The 22,500-nt window shown below is 33.5% G+C and overlaps 2 protein-coding genes across 3 annotated transcripts in view; one reads left to right on the top strand and one right to left on the bottom strand.

The window, feature by feature from the left end:
- The first annotated feature begins 2,171 nt into the window (after positions 1-2,171).
- The window catches only part of LOC119607136 (serine-rich adhesin for platelets), a 61,149-nt gene continuing 40,820 nt past the window's right edge, over positions 2,172-22,500 (top strand). For both annotated transcript variants that reach the window (XM_037960923.1, XM_037960922.1), the window contains exon 1: positions 2,172-2,876. The gene's annotated coding sequence lies outside the window, so the exon portion shown is untranslated. The remainder of the gene's footprint in view (positions 2,877-22,500) is intronic.
- On the bottom strand, positions 7,759-13,558 carry LOC119607120. The gene is made up of 3 exons (XM_037960899.1): positions 13,356-13,558; positions 9,106-13,160; positions 7,759-7,802 (listed from the first exon to the last, which is right to left on the bottom strand). The coding sequence occupies exons 1-3, from the start codon at positions 13,556-13,558 to the stop codon at positions 7,759-7,761; spliced, it is 4,302 nt and encodes a 1,433-aa protein (XP_037816827.1).

The raw sequence follows: 22,500 nt of genomic DNA, 5'->3' as shown, positions 1-22,500 counted from the left end.
TATTTATAGGTCATTTATACTATATAGATATTTTATATATACAATTTGTTTTTATTATGATTTTTCTTTAGTTAAAAACATAATCGTATAAACATTTTGGAAAATCTCATATTCTAAGCAAATTAACACAGTGATTGATATTTTATTAAAGGTAAAATAAAGACAAAATTATTATCTATATAACGATCGGAGAGCAATAAATATGTATTTGTTGTCAATACCTTTAATAGCTGTTCGTAAATTTAGGTTCAATTTCAACATTTAAGTATTATTTTTTAAATAATTGGAATTCTTTACAACCAATCTACGTAAGATTATATTCAATTCGAATTAACCGCACGTATTTCATACGAACAAAATTGAACTATTTAATAGTGATTTACATACACAACTGGTCATATCAATATATACACCTTGTTGAAAATCTTAAAGAGATGTTAAGTTTTAAATTTCCAATATGAGTTTCTCATTTTTTAAATTCTAAAGGGAATCTATCTCTCTTGTTTTGTAATCATATTGCGATCACTCTTATTTACTTCAAAAGTAGACTTTTTTTTAAATTGAAATAAAGCTGACTCGCGTTTTTTGTCAAAATTTGATTTGAAAAACCTAATTTTATTTGCACAATCAGAAAGATAATTGTCATTTGCGCAATTGAATCAATCCGAATCGGTTTCAATAGTTTAAAAAGTATGGATTTACTAAAATCAAGTACAAAATACTTACACAGCCCATGTACGGTTTCTTCAAATTACAAAGAGACCAGAGACAGAATATTTCGGAAATTTTAAATCAGAATAGAATACCAAACCAATAACTGTAGGAATACGTTTCTATAAGTATGGCTCTAAATGGGAGGACAAAAGATTCTGGGTTTCTATATTGAAAATCCAGAAACAAAAATATGTACTTATATTTAAATTGGATTCGAATAAATATGGCGCCAATAGGTGTTAACATATTTATTTATCCAGAAGGCAATTAGTACGATATTAGATGATGATATCAGTATTGAACTGTTAGAGAGTTTTGACTGAATACTCTCCTAGAGGAAAGCATTACATCATACGGGCACCAGGTGAAGGGGGAACTCGAGGCATTGAACCTGACGTAAGCAAAACCGTTCGACGCGGCGAGAGCGGAATTAAAAATATGGTCGAAAATATTCCATAAGGACACTTGAAATAATGAAACCGTTTGTAAACCCACAAAGATCCTATGGAGTAGCACTAGCGAGAGCAATACCAGAAGCCTCCTCAGCAAGTCCGATGTTAGTATGGTGGTACGCAGAAAAGAGGCTCTTAAGTTGTATTCAATCAAAAATGACAATTTTGTAACACGAGAACATGGTCCTGTGGAAAGGGGTTGGTCTCTTGTTAAAAAACAATTAAAGCATACAGGAAAAGTGTCCCAGAACGCGTCCGTTTTTTAGCGTAAGTAGACCATCTCCTCTAAAATGCAAGGAAATCAAGTATACATTTGTAATGGGAGCATTTTCGGAACAAGTGGATTAATTCATAAATACCGAGTAATACACAAAAAATACGAATACAAGTAAAAAGTACTTAAAAATTAATCCCGATGAGCACCCATTAATACAAAGTTATAGTACAAAATCATAAAATAACAGCTGATCACTTCAGATTTCCATTCAAAAAAATCCATTTTTGTTCTCAATAAGATATAACACTTGATCAATCCTATTAGAAACTTCATGCTACAACACCGATTCCTTAAATTTTTCATCAAAAATCAATGTTTGTGCTCAATAAGATTATAGGATTTGTGTTAAATCCTAGTAGAAAATTTTAACTCGACGTCTGGAGTTCAATTTTCAAAGAATAACAGCAGATTTTAATTTTTCATCAAAAATCCTATTAGAAAATTTATACTCTCACCAACATTCTTCAATTTTCTATAAAGAAATCTATTTTGTGCTCAATAATAAAAAGAAACACCTGTTTAATCCTATTAGAAAATTCAAACTCCAACTGTCATTCTATAAACAAACCAATTACTGTAACTAATTCAACACACTTTGCCCACACACACACAGAGTTGTATTTTATAAACACTTGCTTAACATAACTCACCACCAGTACTCTATGAAGCAACTCTGTATGAGGATTTAACTAAAATATCTTGAAGATTTTTTTTAATACGGCCATTTAGTTAAGATGGCGATTCGGAAATGTTCACACGCAAACTAAATACATTAGAGATTTATTAAATTACGGTTAAACTGTAAAAGAAATAAATTGTAAAATAAATTTAATAATAAAAGGAATGGAAATCAAAATTTATTGATTGTTTTTGCTAAACAAAATATATTGTAAAATATAGTGAATTTATTATGTATAAATAATAAAAAAGTGTTTTAATTTTACTCAATGTGTGCTAATAAAATATGTTCAGTGTTTAGTTAAATAATTAAATTAATATAGCAAAAATTGTAAATGAAAAAGAGAGAAGAAAAAAATTAAAGGAAAATTTTTACAAGGTGTGTTTATAATTTCCAAGTAAATGGCAAATGATTAACAAGAAATAGTTAAGTGAAACAAGCCAAAAGCGAAAAAAAAACATAAAAAAATAAATAAATTTTATAGTAAAAAAAGAAGAACCACATACAATACAACAACAACAACAAAAGAGAAATACTACATAATAAAATTTATATAAAAAAGTTTTAAGAAAAATACAATAAAAAGTTGTTTACGTGATAAAGTGAGGTGTATTAAAACATGCGGTAAAGAGAGAGGAAGTTAACAGAAGAAAAAAAAAAAACTTAAGAAAGCGGCGAATACTAGTATAGTGGGCAATAATAGTAACAACAACGGATACAACGCTTACAGCAACAACAACAACATCAATAAAAGGTAAATAATGAAATACAATACCGTACAAAAAAAAAAGCTCATTGAGAAAAAATTATCATCATCATTATGATGTTTAAAACATCATTATACGAATGCTCATACACTAAGCAACAACAATATACAAACAAAACTAAACGTGTTGTGTGTGAATAGTTGTTGTTATTGCTTTTTGTATTTTTCTGTGACGAGTTGTTTGGTTGGAAGAGATATAAAATTCCTGGAATTTTGTTTTGATTAAGATATTTCTTGAGAATTTTATACAAAAAGCGAAACGTAAAAGAGGAGGAATAACAAAAAAAAAAAAACATTCAAAAACATAATGAGAATGAGAACACTACAAAACTCACATGCACAGAGAACAACACAAAAGGAATAAGTACAATGATGAAAAACAAGAAACCAAATTTTAATTGAAGATTCTACGTAAAAATAAATCATTAAAATAAAGAAAGAAATATAAAATCAAGTTATGAATATGAGTGCGTAATGAAAGTAATTCTCAATAACTTTAAAAATTTATAAGGAATTTTATAAAATTGCTTTTTGATTTGAAATTGTAAGAAATCAAATTATCGACCAGTAGTAAAGGAGATGTAGTTTCAAGGAAAATTCGATTTGGAATGTTGTGGAAATTTAGTTTAATGTGAAAAGATATTGTATAGGTATAACATCTGACACCGAGGTCTCTATTAAACTTGTTGTGTATTCCATTTTATGGCTATCGATCTATGAAAGGAATTATGGTCCAATGTTCAGTTTCCCCAGAATGAGTTCTTTAGAATTTTCCAAACAATGTTTCTGGTAATGTATCTGGAAAAATGTCGTTTCCCAGATATCTAGATATAATTACGTCGAAAGCCTTATACCGTTCGTCAAAGCAGTAATCGTCCAATGTTTAGAAACTCAGTTTCCCCGACGTAGTTCTTTAGAATGTTATAAACAGTGTTACTTAGGGATGCAATATCTGGAAAAATTTCGCTCCCCAGATATCTGGATATAATTTCGCCGAAAACCTGTCAAAGGAATAATCGTCCAATGTTAAGAAACTCACTTTCCTCAGACTGAGTTCTTTAGAATTCTCCCAACAGAGTTCCTTAAAGATGTAATATCAGGAAAAACTTCAATCCACAGATATCTAGATATAATTTCGTCGAAAGCCTGAATCCGTTCGTCATAGGAATAATGGTCTAATATTCAGAAACATGCAATCAGTGTTCTTTACGGTAGTAATATCCGGAAAATCTTCGCTCCCCAGATTTCAATTTATGTTCTGAATGCGTTCAGCCAATTTTGTACAAATGTGCGCGTAGTCTAAGAATAAGTACCGTTATACAAACCTCTGACTTATGCATTATTATTAGGCATCTCATCCTGCTCTTGTTATGGTAGTTTGCCCACGCGCCGTTATATTACTCCTAGTGGTCGTAGTCCGCACTTTCAAATTTCAATACCATAATTTTCCTCTTTTCTCGCCTTTCCAACAAAATACCAAACTTCAAAACCCCACTTTCTCTGTTCTTTTATCAACCTACATACAACATTTCCTTTGAAATACAAATTTCTTTATAAGTAATTTGCAAATTTAGATTTATTGCTAATGGCAAATATTGTTTTGATTTTTTATTGAGAAATTGTAATATTTGTTCAAATAATATTTTCCTGTTAAAATGTCTTTTTTTGTATAAAATTCTAGATAAATTCTACTTATTGTGTTATATGTATATTTTCAAAAAGTTTTTCCATGGAAATGTACAGATAAAAACTATGTAGAAGAATGTAAATTTAATTAAAAATAATAACAAAAAATTGTTTTTAACGCAAAAATACCGTATGAAAACATTGATTTCTGAGAGAGAAATACCCTACGTTTTGTCCGACTACATAATTTTATATTAAAGCAGAGATTATGAGCGGTTGGAAAACTCATGTATATCGAGATGTACGTGAAGTGCCAATAAGCATAAGATGTCGGTATCATCTGAATGTTTTTCCTGGACATTTAAATTAATAAAATTCAGTTCAAATACACATCGATATTGAGAAAACCTTGCTAATGACCTATTGTTCTTTGTATGTGATTCGATCTGAAGTCGAACTGCCGATCTCTTTCTCTGCGTAGAAAGTATTTATATATCTGCAACCGATGCAAAAGAGAAAAGAAACTGTTGGTAATCCCTCAGGGTCTATAGACCCCAAAACACTCGAAAATTAATTAAACAAAGTTGATCATAAAGCTATTTCAAAAGTTCAATTTCAAAGACCTTTTTATTGATTTGAAGATACTGGAAGTGTTAAAATCGGAGTGCAAAGAAACCGTGTAGTATCGGTCGAGTGATCCCACTGCTAAAACCAGTGGAAAATGCGAGCCAGGGAGAATCATGTAGAGCGATCTCTCTGTTATCACCTGTATCGAAAACACTCGAGACTCTTCTTCCCCCCACACTGACACAACTTATTATAAGGATTAAAGCAACAAAAACCCTATGATAGAACGGACCTTGTGGCATAGGATCTATCAAGAGCCTTTGATACTATTAGCCATGTCACACCCTTCGAGAATATACCTACATATACCAGTCCTCCATGCCAAACATTACGAAGAGATGGATCGTAAACTATTGATTGACTCAAACCCCCTTGGAATTAAACTATAGGTTCCTCAAGGCGGGGTCATGTCGCCTCTCTCTGTTTAATTTGTACCGTTCTAAACTACATGAACCTGCGCATGGTGTAGATGTGATTTCGCACGTGGACGACTGCACCATTATGGAAACAGGCCACAACATTGGTGACTTAAGAAGATTGCTAAACAACCACGTCTGAGTCATCTACAATTTCTTCATTGGACGTAATCTGAAGTTGTCTCCAAATTATCCTATGCAATTCGTTACACCACCTGAACGAAGGAAGTACGGCTAGAGCAAAATCTAGAAGTAGATGGCGTCAGAGTGCCGACACTAACTTATCAGAAAATGTTGGGTATAACGTTTGATAGTCTCTTCACTGCCTCCGCTCATGCCACTGCAATCTCGCACAAACTTCGATGTTGGAATAAGGTACTAAAAGCGCTTGCCGGCAGCACTTGGGGTATGGACAAAGAAACCTTGTTGGTCAATTATTGATCTATACACCTTAACATGTGCTCACACATGACGCACTCCATCTTGATTTTGATTTCAGAGCCAATCCCGCCCCACTCAATCCTGTAAACCTATGGATTCATCCTGTTGAGGTTTGCACAACATCTTGTCCTTTATCTCAACGATGTAGAACCATAGTTTTTTAAAATTTGGTTGTAATCGAGGCCACAAAAACAACAAAATCACCGATCATATTACTATTTGGATCATCAGGGAGATGTTTCTTAATCAACAATGAATCTTGATGTTGGAAAATTATCAACAACTTAATGACAAATGAAGAAATGAGGTTGGAAACTCATTAATGTTTAGATGCCACAACACATTTCATTACTTAGGGACAAAAAAGTGAGGCAAGTCATTGTTAAAAGGGGCGTGGTGATCTTATTAAACTTCAGAGTTTAGAGAATACATTAAAGCAAAGATTATACTGTTATAAACGAAATACTCTGGGAATATTATATCTGTGGTTGGCTGTTATTGGAACCTTTAATAGTGGAACATGTACGTTTGTATATACTAAGCATAATAAGTTTCAAAGTTTTGCAAAAATTAATTATAAAACCTTCGTAATTAAGCGTATAAAAAGAGCGAAAAAAAACGCTCAACAATTGTTTTATTATTTTTTAATTAAATAAAATCAAATTTGCTAAAATGCAAAGTTATTTTGTTTATTTATGCAAAACTGATTTTTTTATAAATTCATTTAAAAAAATACGCAATATAATTAAAATATGCAAAGTGGGCTTGTTGTTATTGTTGACATTATTTAAGTGGTTTAAACCAGATTATTATAATTTTTTCAGCGATTTTTTTTTTTGTTTAATGCAATAAAAATTTAATTATAGCCAACAGTTATTTAAAATTCACAATTCTACACATTATTTTTTTTTTTAGTTTAAAATTCCTATGAATTCTTTACGATCTTGTTTTTTTGAAATATTATTAAAAGTCATCATCATCTTTGCCATTTAAAAATTCAGTTTTAAATTTGTTGTTTTAGCACCTTGTAGTTAAATAAGTGGTAAGACATAGGGGCTACAACAATAACAATAATAAAAAATCAAATAAGAAAATACCAAGAAGTTATTATTTTGAAAATAATGTTGCTTCAAAGAAATTGGTGTTAACAATATTTGTTTACTTGCAAATAAAGAAGAAGAAGTAGAAAAAAACAGACGAGAAGAGAGCACAGCAGAGGAAAAAAATTAAAAGAAAACCAATTTTATTGACGCACGAAAATTGTACATATAAAATTACAAACAACTGGCTGGCTGGCAAATTCATTCAACCATCAATCTTTTCATCAAACCAAACGTCCATCCATATACATTCATCTAACTTAGTATACATCCATCCACATTTATCCAACTAACCAGCTAACTACAGCTAAAAGCAAGTAACTAACATATCTACTACCTACCAGGCAACCAACCAACCAACCATCTATCCAACCAACCGGCCAACAACAATAAACGAATAATATAACCAAAAGTTCCAAGAAACGCATTTCTAATTTAGACCGAATTCTCAGAAGTGACAAGACAAGAGTCGGTGGTGGTAACAGCACTCACAAAACAAAATGAAACGAAAAACAAGTAAGAAAGTTATAGTCGGTCAAGCCCGACCATATAATACCCTACACCACAGTTTATTTCGCGGAATAATTAGTTTCCTTCTAAGTTTTTAATTTATTATTTCAAAAATTAAGAAGTACTTAAGCCCTCCCGCCACGCCACGGCTTATTCCAAGGGAGAGTAAATATGGTATTTCACATATTCGATGTCTGTAAATAAATAAGCAATTGTTGAACTTTGTTGTTTCTAAGTTATTAGAAAGAAAAGTAAAATCAATTTGAAATACATAAATATATTCGAAATATGTTTATAATTTCTATTAAATCAATTGCTTTTGTATATCACATCCATATTATAACATGATCGTAAATATCGTTTTACGAAATACATACATATATAATTATTATGGACGTAAATATTAATTATTACTTACTTTAAAATAATTGACATTGATCAAATATTTAAAATAATTCCATAATTAAGAAATAAATTTTTATATATTTTAATAAATTTGTATTTATTTATTTATTTATTTATAAATCTACATAAGTAAATATTTATATACATTTATTTTCAGAATTTTTAAACATATGGAAATATTATTTATAATCTACCTTAATATGCTAACACATATTGCGTCATGGTAACTATGTATAGTTTCATATGTTTTAGCACTAATCGTGCTTTCGTCTATATTTGAAAAACACCAATCAATTTGTGTTGCACTTTTTGTAGTGCTCGTCGAATTGAGAGAGTTAAGACCTTTATCCCTGAGTTTTCTTTCTAACTCGCTGCAACTATTTCTTCGGCAAATATTAAAATCACCAATTATAATGGATTTTTCGTTTAAATAGTTACTTCGGGAAAACAACTCGTTTAACTCTCTGATTACAGATCTAGCAGGGTAGTTTTTATTTCGATACAAAACGGTAATGTTGATATCCTGGTACTTAAATGTAATAAATTCAAATGTTTTATTTGCAATGTGAACTTGTTTACTATCGCAATATTGTATAGAATTTGCAAGTTCATTTTTCACGTAAACGATAATTCCACGTTTGCATCGTCTATTTGCATTTTCATTTGAATCTAATCGCATTCTAGGTAAAATGCTAAAACCAGGAATATCATAATTTTCATGGCTTAAAGTCCATGTCTCGACAAAACAAAGGATATCTGAAGCCAACATTAAGTTATCGCAACGAACATCTTCAATATGTGCATGTAAGCTTTGAACATTATGATAAGTCACATTTATTGAATTTCTATCTATCAAAAAATCAAAATTTGTTATTAATTTTTTGCTATTTTGAAGGTTGTTCATCTCCACTTGCACTAAGTCATTATTAGTCAGGTTTGGTAAATGTGTTGGGAACTTTCCAATTAAGTAGAGTCCCGCAGCACTTGTTGCTCGACTGCACGCAACATATAAAGCAGAGCGTTTCATTCCTGATTTAAGATGAACAGCTACACTTGAGTATGTTGCCCCTTGGCTCTTGTGAATAGTTATACCTTCAGCTGGTACAACTGGAAACTGCTTACGGTCAATGTTGACATTTTCATTCCGTTTATATTGGAAAGACCGTACTAACAATTCAATAGGGGTCCACAGAGCTTCGCTTGGATGTCGCCTTTGTGATCGAGCTAAAACGCCAATGGAAGCATCAGGAAATTTAATCCACAATGTTAATGGTTTTCGATTATTATCAAAGCCAATTTGCATAAGTTGGCCAGTTGCTCCATTAACTAAGCCATCGCTAGTGTTGATATTAACCGTAATCATGTACTTTGCAGTTGTCTTTAGCTTCAAATCATACCGAAGTCCTTGAGTTTCGGATGTTTTAAAGCATTTGACATTTTCCAAAATGCGATCCCTATTTTCTCGGGATAGTCCCACTGATTTCACTTGATCAATGGCATATGATGTTACCTCTTCTGTAGCTATTCTATTAAGTTTAATCGTGTTCCAGTTATCAACTTCAATATTTGTACATAATAAATGAATTGCTTCATCTGGAACATGCGATTCAAGGACTTCTCGTGATTTCATAAGAGATATATCTACTTCAGACATTTTTCCGCATGCCATATTATTAAGAGCTCTTGCAAATGCTTGATCTTCTCTTTGGCGCATTATTTCGTTGAGCTCAAAATATTTAAACATGTCCCACAGTGAAGATCCGTATATTACACTATACGGATCATTTGTTGGTGCGGAAAATATCCAACTATCACCAACGGGGGGAAGTTGCCTTAAATCTCCAAATACTAAAACAGAAATCCCTCCAAACGGTGCAGTCGATTTAAACACCTGTTTTAGCCTTGTGTCGAGATACCTAAACATTTTTGATCCTACCATAGATATTTCATCTATGATTAGGAGCTTTAAGTTCAAGAATTTCGAATACAATGTGTTGGCTGTATCGTTAGTTAGTGGTCTAAGGTCAGCTGATGATTGATTTATGGGCAGTGAAAACATTGAGTGAAGTGTAGCTCCACCTATGCCAAATGCTGCCTTTCCTGTTGGTGCGCAAAGCAAGACTTTTATCGTATTCGGGTCATTACCAGGTATATAATTTTGTCTGTAATTCACTGACTGGTATAATGCAGATATTAATCTACTTTTACCGACTCCAGCACCACCTCCTACAAATTCATAAAATGGTTGGCCCAATTTTATATTATGTAACAAATGTGTCAAATAAATTTTTTGCTTATTATTTAATGATCTGACCATTGTTAATAAATCATTTTCTGGTATAAGAGGTGGTAGCTTAATTAAACGTATACAACCTTCCGGAGATTCTTCGGTTGGTTCGTTTTCTGGTATATTAAATACATTAATATCCGGATTTATTTCAGGAACCCCAAGAACTCTAAACTCATTATCAATAGATGGATTTTCATCTTCCCCATGACCATTATTGTCGGATTCAGATTCAAGTCTTAGATTTTCAAGAACATTTTCAAGTTCTCTTTCCTCAAAAACGTCGTATCGTCTCCGATTGGATTCAATGGCATCCTTATTAGTATTGCAAAAGCCTTCATTGTCATTTTGCAATATATCGACTTCCTCATTTCGCCAGGGATGATACAACATTACTAATTCCCTGAAGTAATCGCTCCGATGAGTGTTAACATTGTATCGTCGATATCTAATAACATTTGGCTTTGTCTTCTTTTTGATGAATCCGCTATTATCCTTAAGTCTAAGAAATTGTCCAGAAAACTCATTTGCATCTTGTTCATCGTGCTCGTTATAAGTTTCTTCATTTTGTACATTTCTTGCAGTTCTAGAAAACTTATAATAGGCTGCAAAATCTGCCAAGCACAGAGAATCTAACTCATCAGGTCGTTGTACGTAATGGTCTAAAAGACTTGTGACGTAGATATCTGTAGAGTCGGAAGGTAAATTTTGAAGTTCATCACGAGATCTTAGAATCAATACTCTTTCTTCAGGTCTAACGGTATTAATATATATGTCAGCATTACTACTTTCAGATAGGCGCATACCTACCCAACAATATGTTGCTTCTTGAGCCGAAATTTCAGTACCAGAAATAAATTTATGGCCAATATGTTGCAATTTTTGCTTAATTGTGAAATTTCCGCCTCTAATTTCATCAATGGCTTCACGTAGAATTCTGGAAACTCCGCGATTAGACTTATTAATATAATTAACGATGTAACTGCAACATGCATAAGCGTCCAAAATGAATTGAATATCCATATTTGCTCTATGCAATTGTAAAATCGTAGGATTATATGCGTTTAGCATTTTATCCTCAAACTTTCTACGTAAGAAAATTTTAGGTTTTTTCAAAGATGAACGGAGGGATAATTTGTAAGCTTCATATGACATATTAATATGTTCATTGCTTAAAAAACATTCAAAATCATTAAGATTTGAAACTTCTTCAACGCTTAAATTTTGATTTAAAAAATTTTGAATTTTTATATATCCCTCCTTATACAGAGATGCATTTTCAAAGTTGTCTGGAAGAGGAGTTAAAATTTCGGTTTGAGGCATGGGGGGATATGGAATACCATATCGGCAAATTCTTTCACTTCTGTATTCCCTTGTACAAGACCGATTATGATTATGTTTCTGATAATCTATATATTGGGCAACACATGGATCGCTACCATTTGTGCTTATATATTTATCAATAAACTGAATAACGGCCGGGAAAGATGAGTGATCATTAAGATCAATTTTTGGAGAATCTTTAAGCCAGTACATGCCATGAATATGAGGGGAGCCTCTATGTTGAAATTCAACTCGCCAATAGTATTGCTGCACATAGTGGTTATCAAAAATGCCATTTTTCATTTTGAAGAGACCAAAAAGTTGGCGGAATCTAAAGTCAAAATAACGGGCACAAGTAATAGAGTCAGTGCGTATCAGTCTCGCCTTTTCCGTGAAACTAAGATTAACAGCTTCATCTTCAGTTATGTCTATATTGTCCACAGTTTTTGACAAAATAACCAAAAGCTCTGTCCATTTCGTTTCAGCAGCTGATAAAGTAATAAAAAATGTAGGAAGGCCAAATTGTCTAATCATTGCTACAGCTTTTTTCTTCTCAGCTTCCCAGTGAGCTGGAGAAGATCGAACACCCTTTAAAATACGATATCCATCGTCATGTTGTATGAGGCTGTTCATGAAAGTTTCGTTAAGGGCATTACCCGCTGTAACATTATTCGAGCGGACATGTTTGCGTAAAGCAATTGACGTTGCACTCTTTATTGACAACAGCTCCAACTTCTTATAGCTGTAGAGTAATTTATCGATTCTGCAAGCACGTCTATCATACCTTCGTAGTTCTGAGCGAACTATTTTGCTATAACTTTCTGAGCATGTCCTTTTTCTCCCTCCATATATGGTAACGAATGATAGTTCCTCCGAATCTTCATCTATTACCATATCAAGAGGACGCTGGCCTTCGCCAGGTGCCATTACTAATCTTTGTAATGGTACATTTTCCACCGGAACATTATCAAGTAATGTTTCTTGTCCACCTGGATTAAGATTTTCTACATCAAACTCATCAATATTGCTCTCAGCGTTAGAATTATAATCATTTTGATTCTCGAAAATATTATTAATGATATTTTCATCTTGACGATCAGCTACAAAGGGAACAACATTTTGAGAAGCAAAACTTTCGAACCAATTACTGTCGATAGTTATGCCATGTTTAATGTATAAATCGGACGTAACCAAATATCTGGCAGCCTCAATAACTCTAGCAGGTCTAATAGTTTCTGTCATGTAGTCGTGCTGGTATTCAAGTCGACGTCTTAAATGAAGCTGAATTACTTCAGCTTGATCGAATGTCCTAGGTAGAGCTGTAACTATTTCATTGACGGAAATAGGAACATTTACAACAGCTCCTCTTATTGCGCTTTGTCTTTCAAATCCAAGAGCTATGATTATCATAAAAGGAAGTCTGGCTGTCACAAGCCGTTCTTCGATGGACGTTAAGTCCTTGAGACACTCAGGTATCTCCGGATAATCAAGTCCATTTGACAAACGAATATTTGGCCTTCGCTTATTTTTTATTGACCTACAACAAGTTTTACAAAAATTATATTTATTGTTTTCAGTCGGAAACCTTTCGGAAAGACAAAAAACATCAGTAATAAAATCGGTACTTACATGAATACTATCCCGAGATAATTCCTCTACCTGGTGTGGAAACCATAGTCCTCCGCAGCAGGTACATATTACTGTTGGCCCTTGTTTAATTGTATCGTTGTACCTGAGAAATCGTATGCGATTTCTATTTTCTGCTACTATTCGTCTGCTTTCCTCTAGTTCTTCTACAGGTAGTTCCTCTCTCAGTTGACGATTTCGTTCAGCTTGCCGGCTATTTTCCATTTCTCTGTTAATATTATCTTGCCTGTGGCGAGTAACTCTTTCCTGAACATTACGTTGTATGTCATGTTGATTCTGGCGCTCCATTGTTCGTAGTATGTGTCGTTGTATGGTGTTTTGTTGCTGTTCCATCACTCTGTATTGCATATTTCGTCTACGCAAAGAGCGCCGTAATGTATTCCTTGATCTTTCTAACTCACTGTAAATATTGTCGCTTCTTCTGTTGCGATGCTCCTCTGTGTTGCGAACTTGTTCCTGTAATCTATATTCTTGATTACTCCGTCTAATTTGATGCTCTGTTGTATTACGAACTTGTTCTTCGATCCTATATTCCCTATGACTGCGTCTATTTTGGTGCTCTGTTGTGTTACGAATTTGTTCTTCTGACCGATATTCCTGATTTCTTCGTCTAATTTGATGTTGCAGTGTTACGGACTTGTTCTTGAATCCTATATGATGGGTTAGATCGTCTCATTTGATGTTCCAAAGTATCGCGGTACTGTTCTGCTTCTCGGTATAATAAATCAGCTCGTCTAATTTGACGACTATCTTCATCGCGAATTAGTTCCCGTTGACTATACGATGGATCTTGGCGTCTATTTTGGCGACTGAAATTATCACGATTTAGTTCCCTCTGGCTGTAAGATGGATCAGCTCGTCTATTTTGACGACTAATGTCATCACGATTAAGTTCCATTTGGCTGTAAAATGGATCTGCTCGTCTATTTTGACGACCAATGTCATCACGATTAAGTTCCATCTGGCTGTAAGATGGATCTGCTCGTCTATTTTGACGTCTAGCACCGTCACGATTTAGTTCCCTCTGACTGTAAGATGGATCTGTACGTCTTAATTGCCGACTTGCATTGTTTCGCATCTGTTCTGTTTGTCGAAATAATACATCTTGGCGGCGATTCATACGCCAAATAGAATTATAAAGGGGCTGTGATCTTCTCTGAATTGACCGATTTGCAACAGAATGTAACGTATTATCTTCTGATTCTTCCACAAGCCGTAATTGCCTCATCCTATTTCTATGCAGTACGCGGCGTTGTTCGGCACTTTGGTTGCGTGTTCTAGGCATTTCAAAATATTTTCCGCGACACACCCTTCTTATTCAAATACTAATTTAAGACTGATGGATGCCGAGAAAGACTTATTCGCGATCCATTTACATAGGTAATAAATCCCTTTTTCAGACCTAAACATTAATTTACACAGGTAAATAATCCCTTTTTCAGACAATAATATTTGAAGGTACCAATTATACTGCTTACACGTATTTATACGAATGCACTTACTACCTACTACCTACCAGGCGAAAATGGCCAAAATAGTACAGAGATATAGAACTATACAAATTACATATACTTAGTACTTCTTACAACTAAGTATTTACGTACAATTTTATCTTAATTTAATACCATAAGACATTTAATGGATATTGACTACAGACTGATTTTATGTAGGCTAGCGTCAAATATAGATAGAAAAAAATTGATAAAAATGTTCGGGTCCATATAAGGACCGTTTCTTGTGACATGAATTTATGTTTATATAAAGATTAGTTATACCGAATTTTATCGCTATATTAATGTTTATAAGTTAATTTTGGACATTCAAAACATTTTCTGAAGGGGAATTTGTATGGGAGCTAGGGTCTAATAAGGTCCGATCTTCATGAAATTTGGCAAGGTCATATAGTCTTGAATAAAACTTAATTTTGCCTTTTATAGATATACATGTATATTTAATACAATTGCATTCAATCGTTGGCACAACTGACACAACATCACCTAACCTAATACAGTTATGAGCTTAAGGGCCCTTTTCGGAGGTTCTGTTGTATGGGGGCTATGTGAAATAATGGGCCGATTTTAACCATTTTCAATAGGCTTCGTCTTTGAGCGAATGTGCCAAATTTCATCCAATTATCTTGAAAACGCACATGGTTTACATGGACAGCCAGACGGTCAGTAACGCTACTCTTTTATATATATAGATTACCTTGTTCCGATACATTTAAGCAATTTATGGATGAAAAAATAATTTTCAGAAAGAGGCTTTATATGGGGGCTAGGTGCAAATATGGACCAAGCCCGATAAAATTTTTTTAATATATTTATATTTACATAATATTTTTTTGTGCTGAATTTCATCGCGATATTTGTGTTTATAAGTTAATTTTTGACATTCAAGTAATTTTCTGAAGGGGACTTTGTATGGGAGCTAGGGTCAAATGGGGCCCGATCTTTATGAAATTTGGCAGGGTCATCAAGACTTCTATAAAACTTAGTTTTGCCGTATTTTATCGATATATCTGTATATTTAACATAATTATGATCTCAGAAGCCCTTTTCGGGGGGTTCTGTTCTATGGGGGCTAGGTGAAATAATGGACCGATTTTAACCATTTTCAATAGGCTTCGTCCTTGGGTCAAATAAAACGTGCGTGCCAAATTTCATCCAATTATCTTGAAAATTGCGACCTGTACCTTGCGCACAAGGTTTACATGGACAGCCAGCCAGCCAGCCAGCCAGACGGACGGACGGACGGACGGACGGACATAGCTTAATCGACTCAGAAAACGATTCTGAGCCGATTGGTATACTTTAAGGTGGGTCTAGGACGAATATTTTTGTATGTTACAAACATCAGCACAAATCCAATATACCCTCCCCACTAAAGTGGTGTAGGGTATAAAAAGAAACAACAACAATAATAATTTTTACATACACACACTCTCATACAGCGTACGAACGAATGAGTATTATGACAAAACATACTCAGTGTTGAGAATTGAAAGGCCTTCATTGCACAGGCCTTATTCTGAGAGTTTAATCAGATCTTTCTTTTACAATTTGGTTGAAAATGCCGTCGCCAGATCTTTCTGCCTTAAGATCCGATTATATTTTATGCGATCTAATGTAATGGTATAATCTCAGTGAGAATTGAAAGTCCGCCGTTGCCCAGGCTTTATTCTGAGAATCTAACTTTAAACCTCTCTCTTAGAATTTGGACTGTCATTCTGTTGATAACTTTCAGAATATTTCTCATCTGCCTTCTTTAGAAGACCTTCTAAAGTACTTTCTTTTGGGAAGGAAGTATGTTAAGACATGTCATGCAAAAGTTACTCTACCTATTTTCAAATGTTCTCTGACCTTTCTGCTTAACGATCCGAATAGACTTTTTTAGATTTATACTCTAGAAGAACTACTAAAAGACCTGCTTAAGTAAGGAAGATTGGTTGGATACGACGTGTGAAAGTTGTAATAGTATGGGAATTGGCGGGCCTATTTTCTTTTTTTCCAAAAAGTCCACTAGTCTTTCTGCTTAAAGATACGATCTTCTAAAAGCCCAGCTTGAGGAAAGAATTGTGGAAGGTTTGAAGCGGGAATAGCAATTGAACTCCATATGTCTGCTTTAAAGGTCTATTTACTCCTTCTATTTTAAAATACCATTCAGGAGTCCTTTGCTCTTTCTGCTTAAAGATTCGATTGAGTATTTATCCTTTAGAAGATATCCTAGAATTTCGGGTTGTGAAAGAAAGTGAGGTAAAGTTACATCAGCATGGGAATCGGAATTGTAGTCCCTATGTCTGCTAAAAAAAAGGCCTCTTAAAAGGTCTATTTACTCCTTCTTTTTCCAAATATCTTTCAGAAGACCTCACGCTCATTCCGCTTAAAAATTCGATTGGATGTTTATCCTTTAGAAGATTTTCTAGAACCACTGCTTGAGGTAGGAAGTGTGGTAGCAATTGGGCATGGTGTGGTAATGTAAGGCCTTGTAAAAGGCCTATTTACTTCTTCTTTTTCCTCCGGGGATCACAACAGCTTGCCTTAACAAAAAGGCAATAATCACAATAGTAACAACAACAACAAGTATATTAAAATACATATTGCTGTTATAACACTCTTCTTCATCACTCACCGTTCACACACTTACAGAGCGAGAGATATACAGTGAATTGCATTAATGTTCGACTTTATGTACACCTTCATGGAGTTTGTCTTTCGTTTTAATGCAAACCATCCATAGGTTACGAATATGATCCTCGCTTATGATCCTTACTTAAAGATTCCGGTTATATTGTTCAAGACAAGATTAATTTCAGTATCGAAGAAGTTATAAATCATGACTTAATAAATGTTAAATTTAACATTCTGTCTCTAGTACCATAACAATTGGATCTTTGCTTCGGAACGATCCGTGTCAAAATCGACAGAGGTTTGTCAACTCAACAACTGCCGTGTCAACCTTTAATGATAACGTCATCGTCAGCCCTTGTTCAGTCAATTTGCGACGCTTGCGGGTCTCCAGCTGTAGCATTTTCGCAAAATGATATTCATCGCTGGGCAAGATCATTGGGAACTTCAGATCTCGCGCAATCCGTGTAATTGATAACGTTTAAATTCAAGGCATTTCAGTTGAGTAAAAGACCAATGGTTTCGTCAGCCCTTGTTCAGTCAATTTATGATGCTTGCGGGACTCCAGCTGTGGGATTTTCGCAAAATGATATTATTCAATGCTGGGCAAGATCATTGGGTACTTCAGATCCCGCGCAATCCGTGTCAAATTTGGCCGATGATTGTCTACTCAACGATAGCAGTATTAACCGATTGATTTCTCCTCAGTAAGCAGAGAGACTTTTGAAACAACAACATTATCATCAAAAATCTTTGACAGCTGCATCAATCTCTTTGTGGATAAAGGTGCTAGGAGGTTTGAGGATTGTCATTCCTATTGTGGCATTTTTGCAAAATAATGTTTATCACTCATTAAGACATTTGATTTCGAGCGATCCGTGTCAAACTAGGCCGAGGGTAGCCAACTCTGTGACTATCTATCTATGTCAATTGAATAGTCTCTTCAGTTTCCGAGATTTTACTAAATGAGGTTTACGGCTGAACAAAATCTGAATCAACAGCAATGTCCCGTAGCATTCACATACATATGTATGATCGAGCGGCGAATAATTTAAAGTTCTATGACTTTCGCCAGCTCTAACAGCCGATTATTAATAACAGACACTATACATATTCGTACAGTCTTTGAGGAAAAATGCGCGCGCTTAAGTATTGAATGCATTTAAACACCCAACAAATGGAAGACCTTTCGACCATTCGATTTAGTCATCATTCGGCAGCTTGTTCATCTCACTAGTCACTCAGTCGCTTTAACTCTAAACTAGCCAACACTCAACCAACCATCTGCACATACTCAACATCACCTACTTGCTCTATTTGGCATAAATAGGGATCGTTTTTTTTTGGCATATGCGACCTTTTTAGGGTTCTAACTCAAAGCCATTGCCTTTAATCGTCTTTGTCGTATGTAGGTTGAGAGTACCAGCTGTTGGTTGTTGCGTTTCTTATTATTATTTTATTTTTATTACAACTAGATATGTATGCTTTGTTTGTTCTTTCTTTTTCATGTTTTTTAATTTAGTTGGAATTTTCTATAAGTTCATTGGAATGGAATATGTATGTATGTTATTTGTGTGTGTGTTCTTAGCACAACGACCAAAATTAAGCGTAAAAATATATAGCGAGGGTTATCGAGGGGGAGTAGCCTTACGACATGTTTCATATTAAGATGGGTTTTATATTGAGTTCTAGGAAATCTGTTTTCATAAAATTGTATGTATTTTAAACAAGTTTACTTTAAATGTGTGGATGGATGCAGGATTTTTTTTCAATATATTTTTTTTTTTCAAAAATATCTTTTCACGAGAATCCTTGAAAAGTTTTATATATATTTTTTTGTTTAAATAACTGCGCATTAAAATATTTTCGCAAAAACGTGTGGATGTTTTTCTTTTTAATTAAAATATTATTTTTAAAAAGCAAAAGTAAGATTAAATTAAGTTTTCTCGAAATTGTTACAATACCATTTAAAGCCTTTAATCCTTTAGTTTTAAAAATTCCACACATTTTAAGGTCGTTTGGCGCACGGGCTCTGTTGGATAAGGTTCAAAAAGCAAGGTGATACTTGCAACTTTTGGAGCCTTTAGATAATGGACTCTGTGTATATATAAGGATGTCGGTTGTGATAGAATTTTATATTTGGAAATTTTGGAAAGTCCTCCAACTGTGTAGCATAATACTAAAACCGATCATGTCAACCCAATTTTAAATAAAAAGTGCCTAAGGTTTTGTTAGTAGTAGTAAAGAGACAATAAGCCAAAGAGAGAGATCATGTATGAATACATACAGGTACAATGACAACAATAACAGCAACATAAACGTCATACCAGATATGGAAAATTGAAATTTTGAAATAGTATTAATAGTACTATAGACTAGACTAGACTATAGACTAGAATAAAGACTAGACTATAGAGTAGAATAAAGACTCTCTCTAGACTATAGACTAGAATAAAGACTCTCTCTAGACTATAGACTAGACTATAGAATATACTATAGACTATATTATAGACTAGACTATAGACAAGACTATAATATAGACTATAGATTAGACTATAGACTAGACAATAGACTAGACAATAGACTAGACAATAGACTAGACAATAGACTAGACAATAGACTAGACTATAGACTAGACAATAGACTAGACTATAGACTAGACAATAGACTAGACTGGAATATAGACTAGACTATAGACTAGAATATAGACTAGACTATAGACTTGACTATAGACTAGACTATAGACTTGACTATAGACTAGACTATAGACTTGACTATAGACTAGACTATAGACTAGACTATAGACTAGACTATAGACTAGACTATAGACTAGACTATAGACTAGACTATAGACTAGACTACAGACTAGACTATAGACTAGACTACAGATTAGACTATAGACTAGACTTTAGACTAGACTATAGACTAGACTATAGACTAGACTATAGACTAGACTATAGACTAGACTATAGACTAGACTATAGACTAGACTATAGACTAGACTATAGACTAGACTATAGACTAGACTATAGACTAGACTATAGACTAGACTATAGACTAGACTATAGACTAGACTATAGACTAGACTATAGACTAGACTATAGACTAGACTATAGACTAGACTATAGACTAGACTATAGACTAGACTATAGACTAGACTATAGACTAGACTATAGACTAGACTATAGACTAGACTATAGACTAGACTATAGACTAGACTATAGACTAGACTATAGACTAGACTATAGACTAGACTATAGACTAGACTATAGACTAGACTATAGACTAGACTATAGACTAGACTATAGACTAGACTATACACTAGACTATAGACTAGACTATAGACTAGACTATAGACTAGACTATAGACTAGACTATAGACTAGACTATAGACTAGACTATAGACTAGACTATAGACTAGACTATAGACTAGACTATAGACTAGACTATAGACTAGACTATAGACTAGACTATAGACTAGACTATAGACTAGACTATAGACTTGACTATAGACTAGACTATAGACTAAACTATACACTAGACTATAGACTAGACTATAGACTAGACTATAGACTAGACTAGACTATAGACTAGACTAGACTATAGACTAGACTAGACTATAGACTAGACTAGACTAGACTATAGACTAGACTAGACTAGGCCATAGACTAGACTAGACTATAGACTAGACTATGGACTAGACTATGGACTAGACTATAAACTAGACTATAGACTAGACTATGGACTAGACTATAGACTAGACTATAGATTATAGTCTAGACTACAGACCAAATGACAGACTAGACTATAGACTGTACTGTATGTTATATATACTAGACTATTAACTGTTCTATTGACTACTTAGCAAAAGTTTATAAGTTCGAAAAAGTACGTAAGATGACGTTGTGGTACCAAAAAGTACTATAGTACTGATTTTTCCATGCCTGCATCATACCTTAATTTCTCATAATACTAAAAGATACAAACAATGATTATACACCGAGACGACGGGTATACACTTTGAACGGGTCCGATTTTTTTTCTTCTCATTGTTGTTTTATTTTTATGTAGTTGTTGCCGTGCTGAATTTTTTTCTGGGTTTCTTTCTTTTAACTTTTTTTCTCTCTTGCTGTTGGTATTAAATTGTATTAAAATTCGTTGGTATTTCAAATTCGTGGAATAAACAATTTTTTTTAATTGTTCACATGAAATTTTTTCAATTGAAAGCGGAATTAAAAAAATGAGAAAAAATATCCATATAAATAAGTAAAATGTGTGAATGCCAAATTTTTAATAAACACACAGCAGCGGCGGCGTCATTCGGTATTTGTGTGGATGAATTTTATATTGAAAGCAAAAAAAAAAAAAGTAAATAAATAAAATCCATAGTATCCATTATTCAATTCAATATGATTTCTCGTTTATAGTGAAATAAATTTTAATTGAAAATTGGCAAAATATACAAAACTCAAGCAGGCTAGTTGCTGCTAGATTGCTGTGCGCCTGCTTTAAAACTAATGGCGACTGGTGCTACAATTGAAAAGTATATTTTTTCAGTTGAAAAATAATATCAATTTATTCAGGAAAATAACGTTTTGCTCCTTTTTTTCATTTAGTTTTTTAATATATTTTTCTGTGAATAGAGTTGAAAGAAAAAACATATTGTTTTTTATTAGAAACATTATTAGGAAAGTTATAGAATATGAAATATTCTGGGAATTTTTGTTTTAGCGAAATTGTTTTTATTCATTTTATTTTTTAATAAATATATATTTGCTCTATGGATTATGTTTTTTTTTTTACTACATATTTATTTAATTAAAACGTGTGGTAGTATTGAAATATTTGATTAAAAAAAGTTCCTAGAATTTTGAGGTTAAGTGCATCATGCGTTTTTTATACCCACCATCAAAAAAGATGAGGGGTATATTGATTTTGTCATTCCGTTTGTAACACATCGAAATATTGGTCATAGACCCCCAAAAGTATATATATTCTGGGTCCTCATTAAATTCTAAGACGATCTAGCCATGTCTGTCCGTCCGCCCGTCTGTCTGTCTGTTGAAAGCACGATAGATTCCGAATGGAAAGAGCTAGAGGGTT

Source organism: Lucilia sericata, unplaced genomic scaffold, assembly GCF_015586225.1.
Source record: "Lucilia sericata isolate MDLA Ls3-8-SP2 unplaced genomic scaffold, ASM1558622v1 Contig000659F_arrow, whole genome shotgun sequence".
Taxonomy (NCBI): domain Eukaryota; kingdom Metazoa; phylum Arthropoda; class Insecta; order Diptera; family Calliphoridae; genus Lucilia; species Lucilia sericata.
Note: the sequence above shows the minus strand (reverse complement) of the source record. Positions and strands in the feature narration are given on the sequence as shown.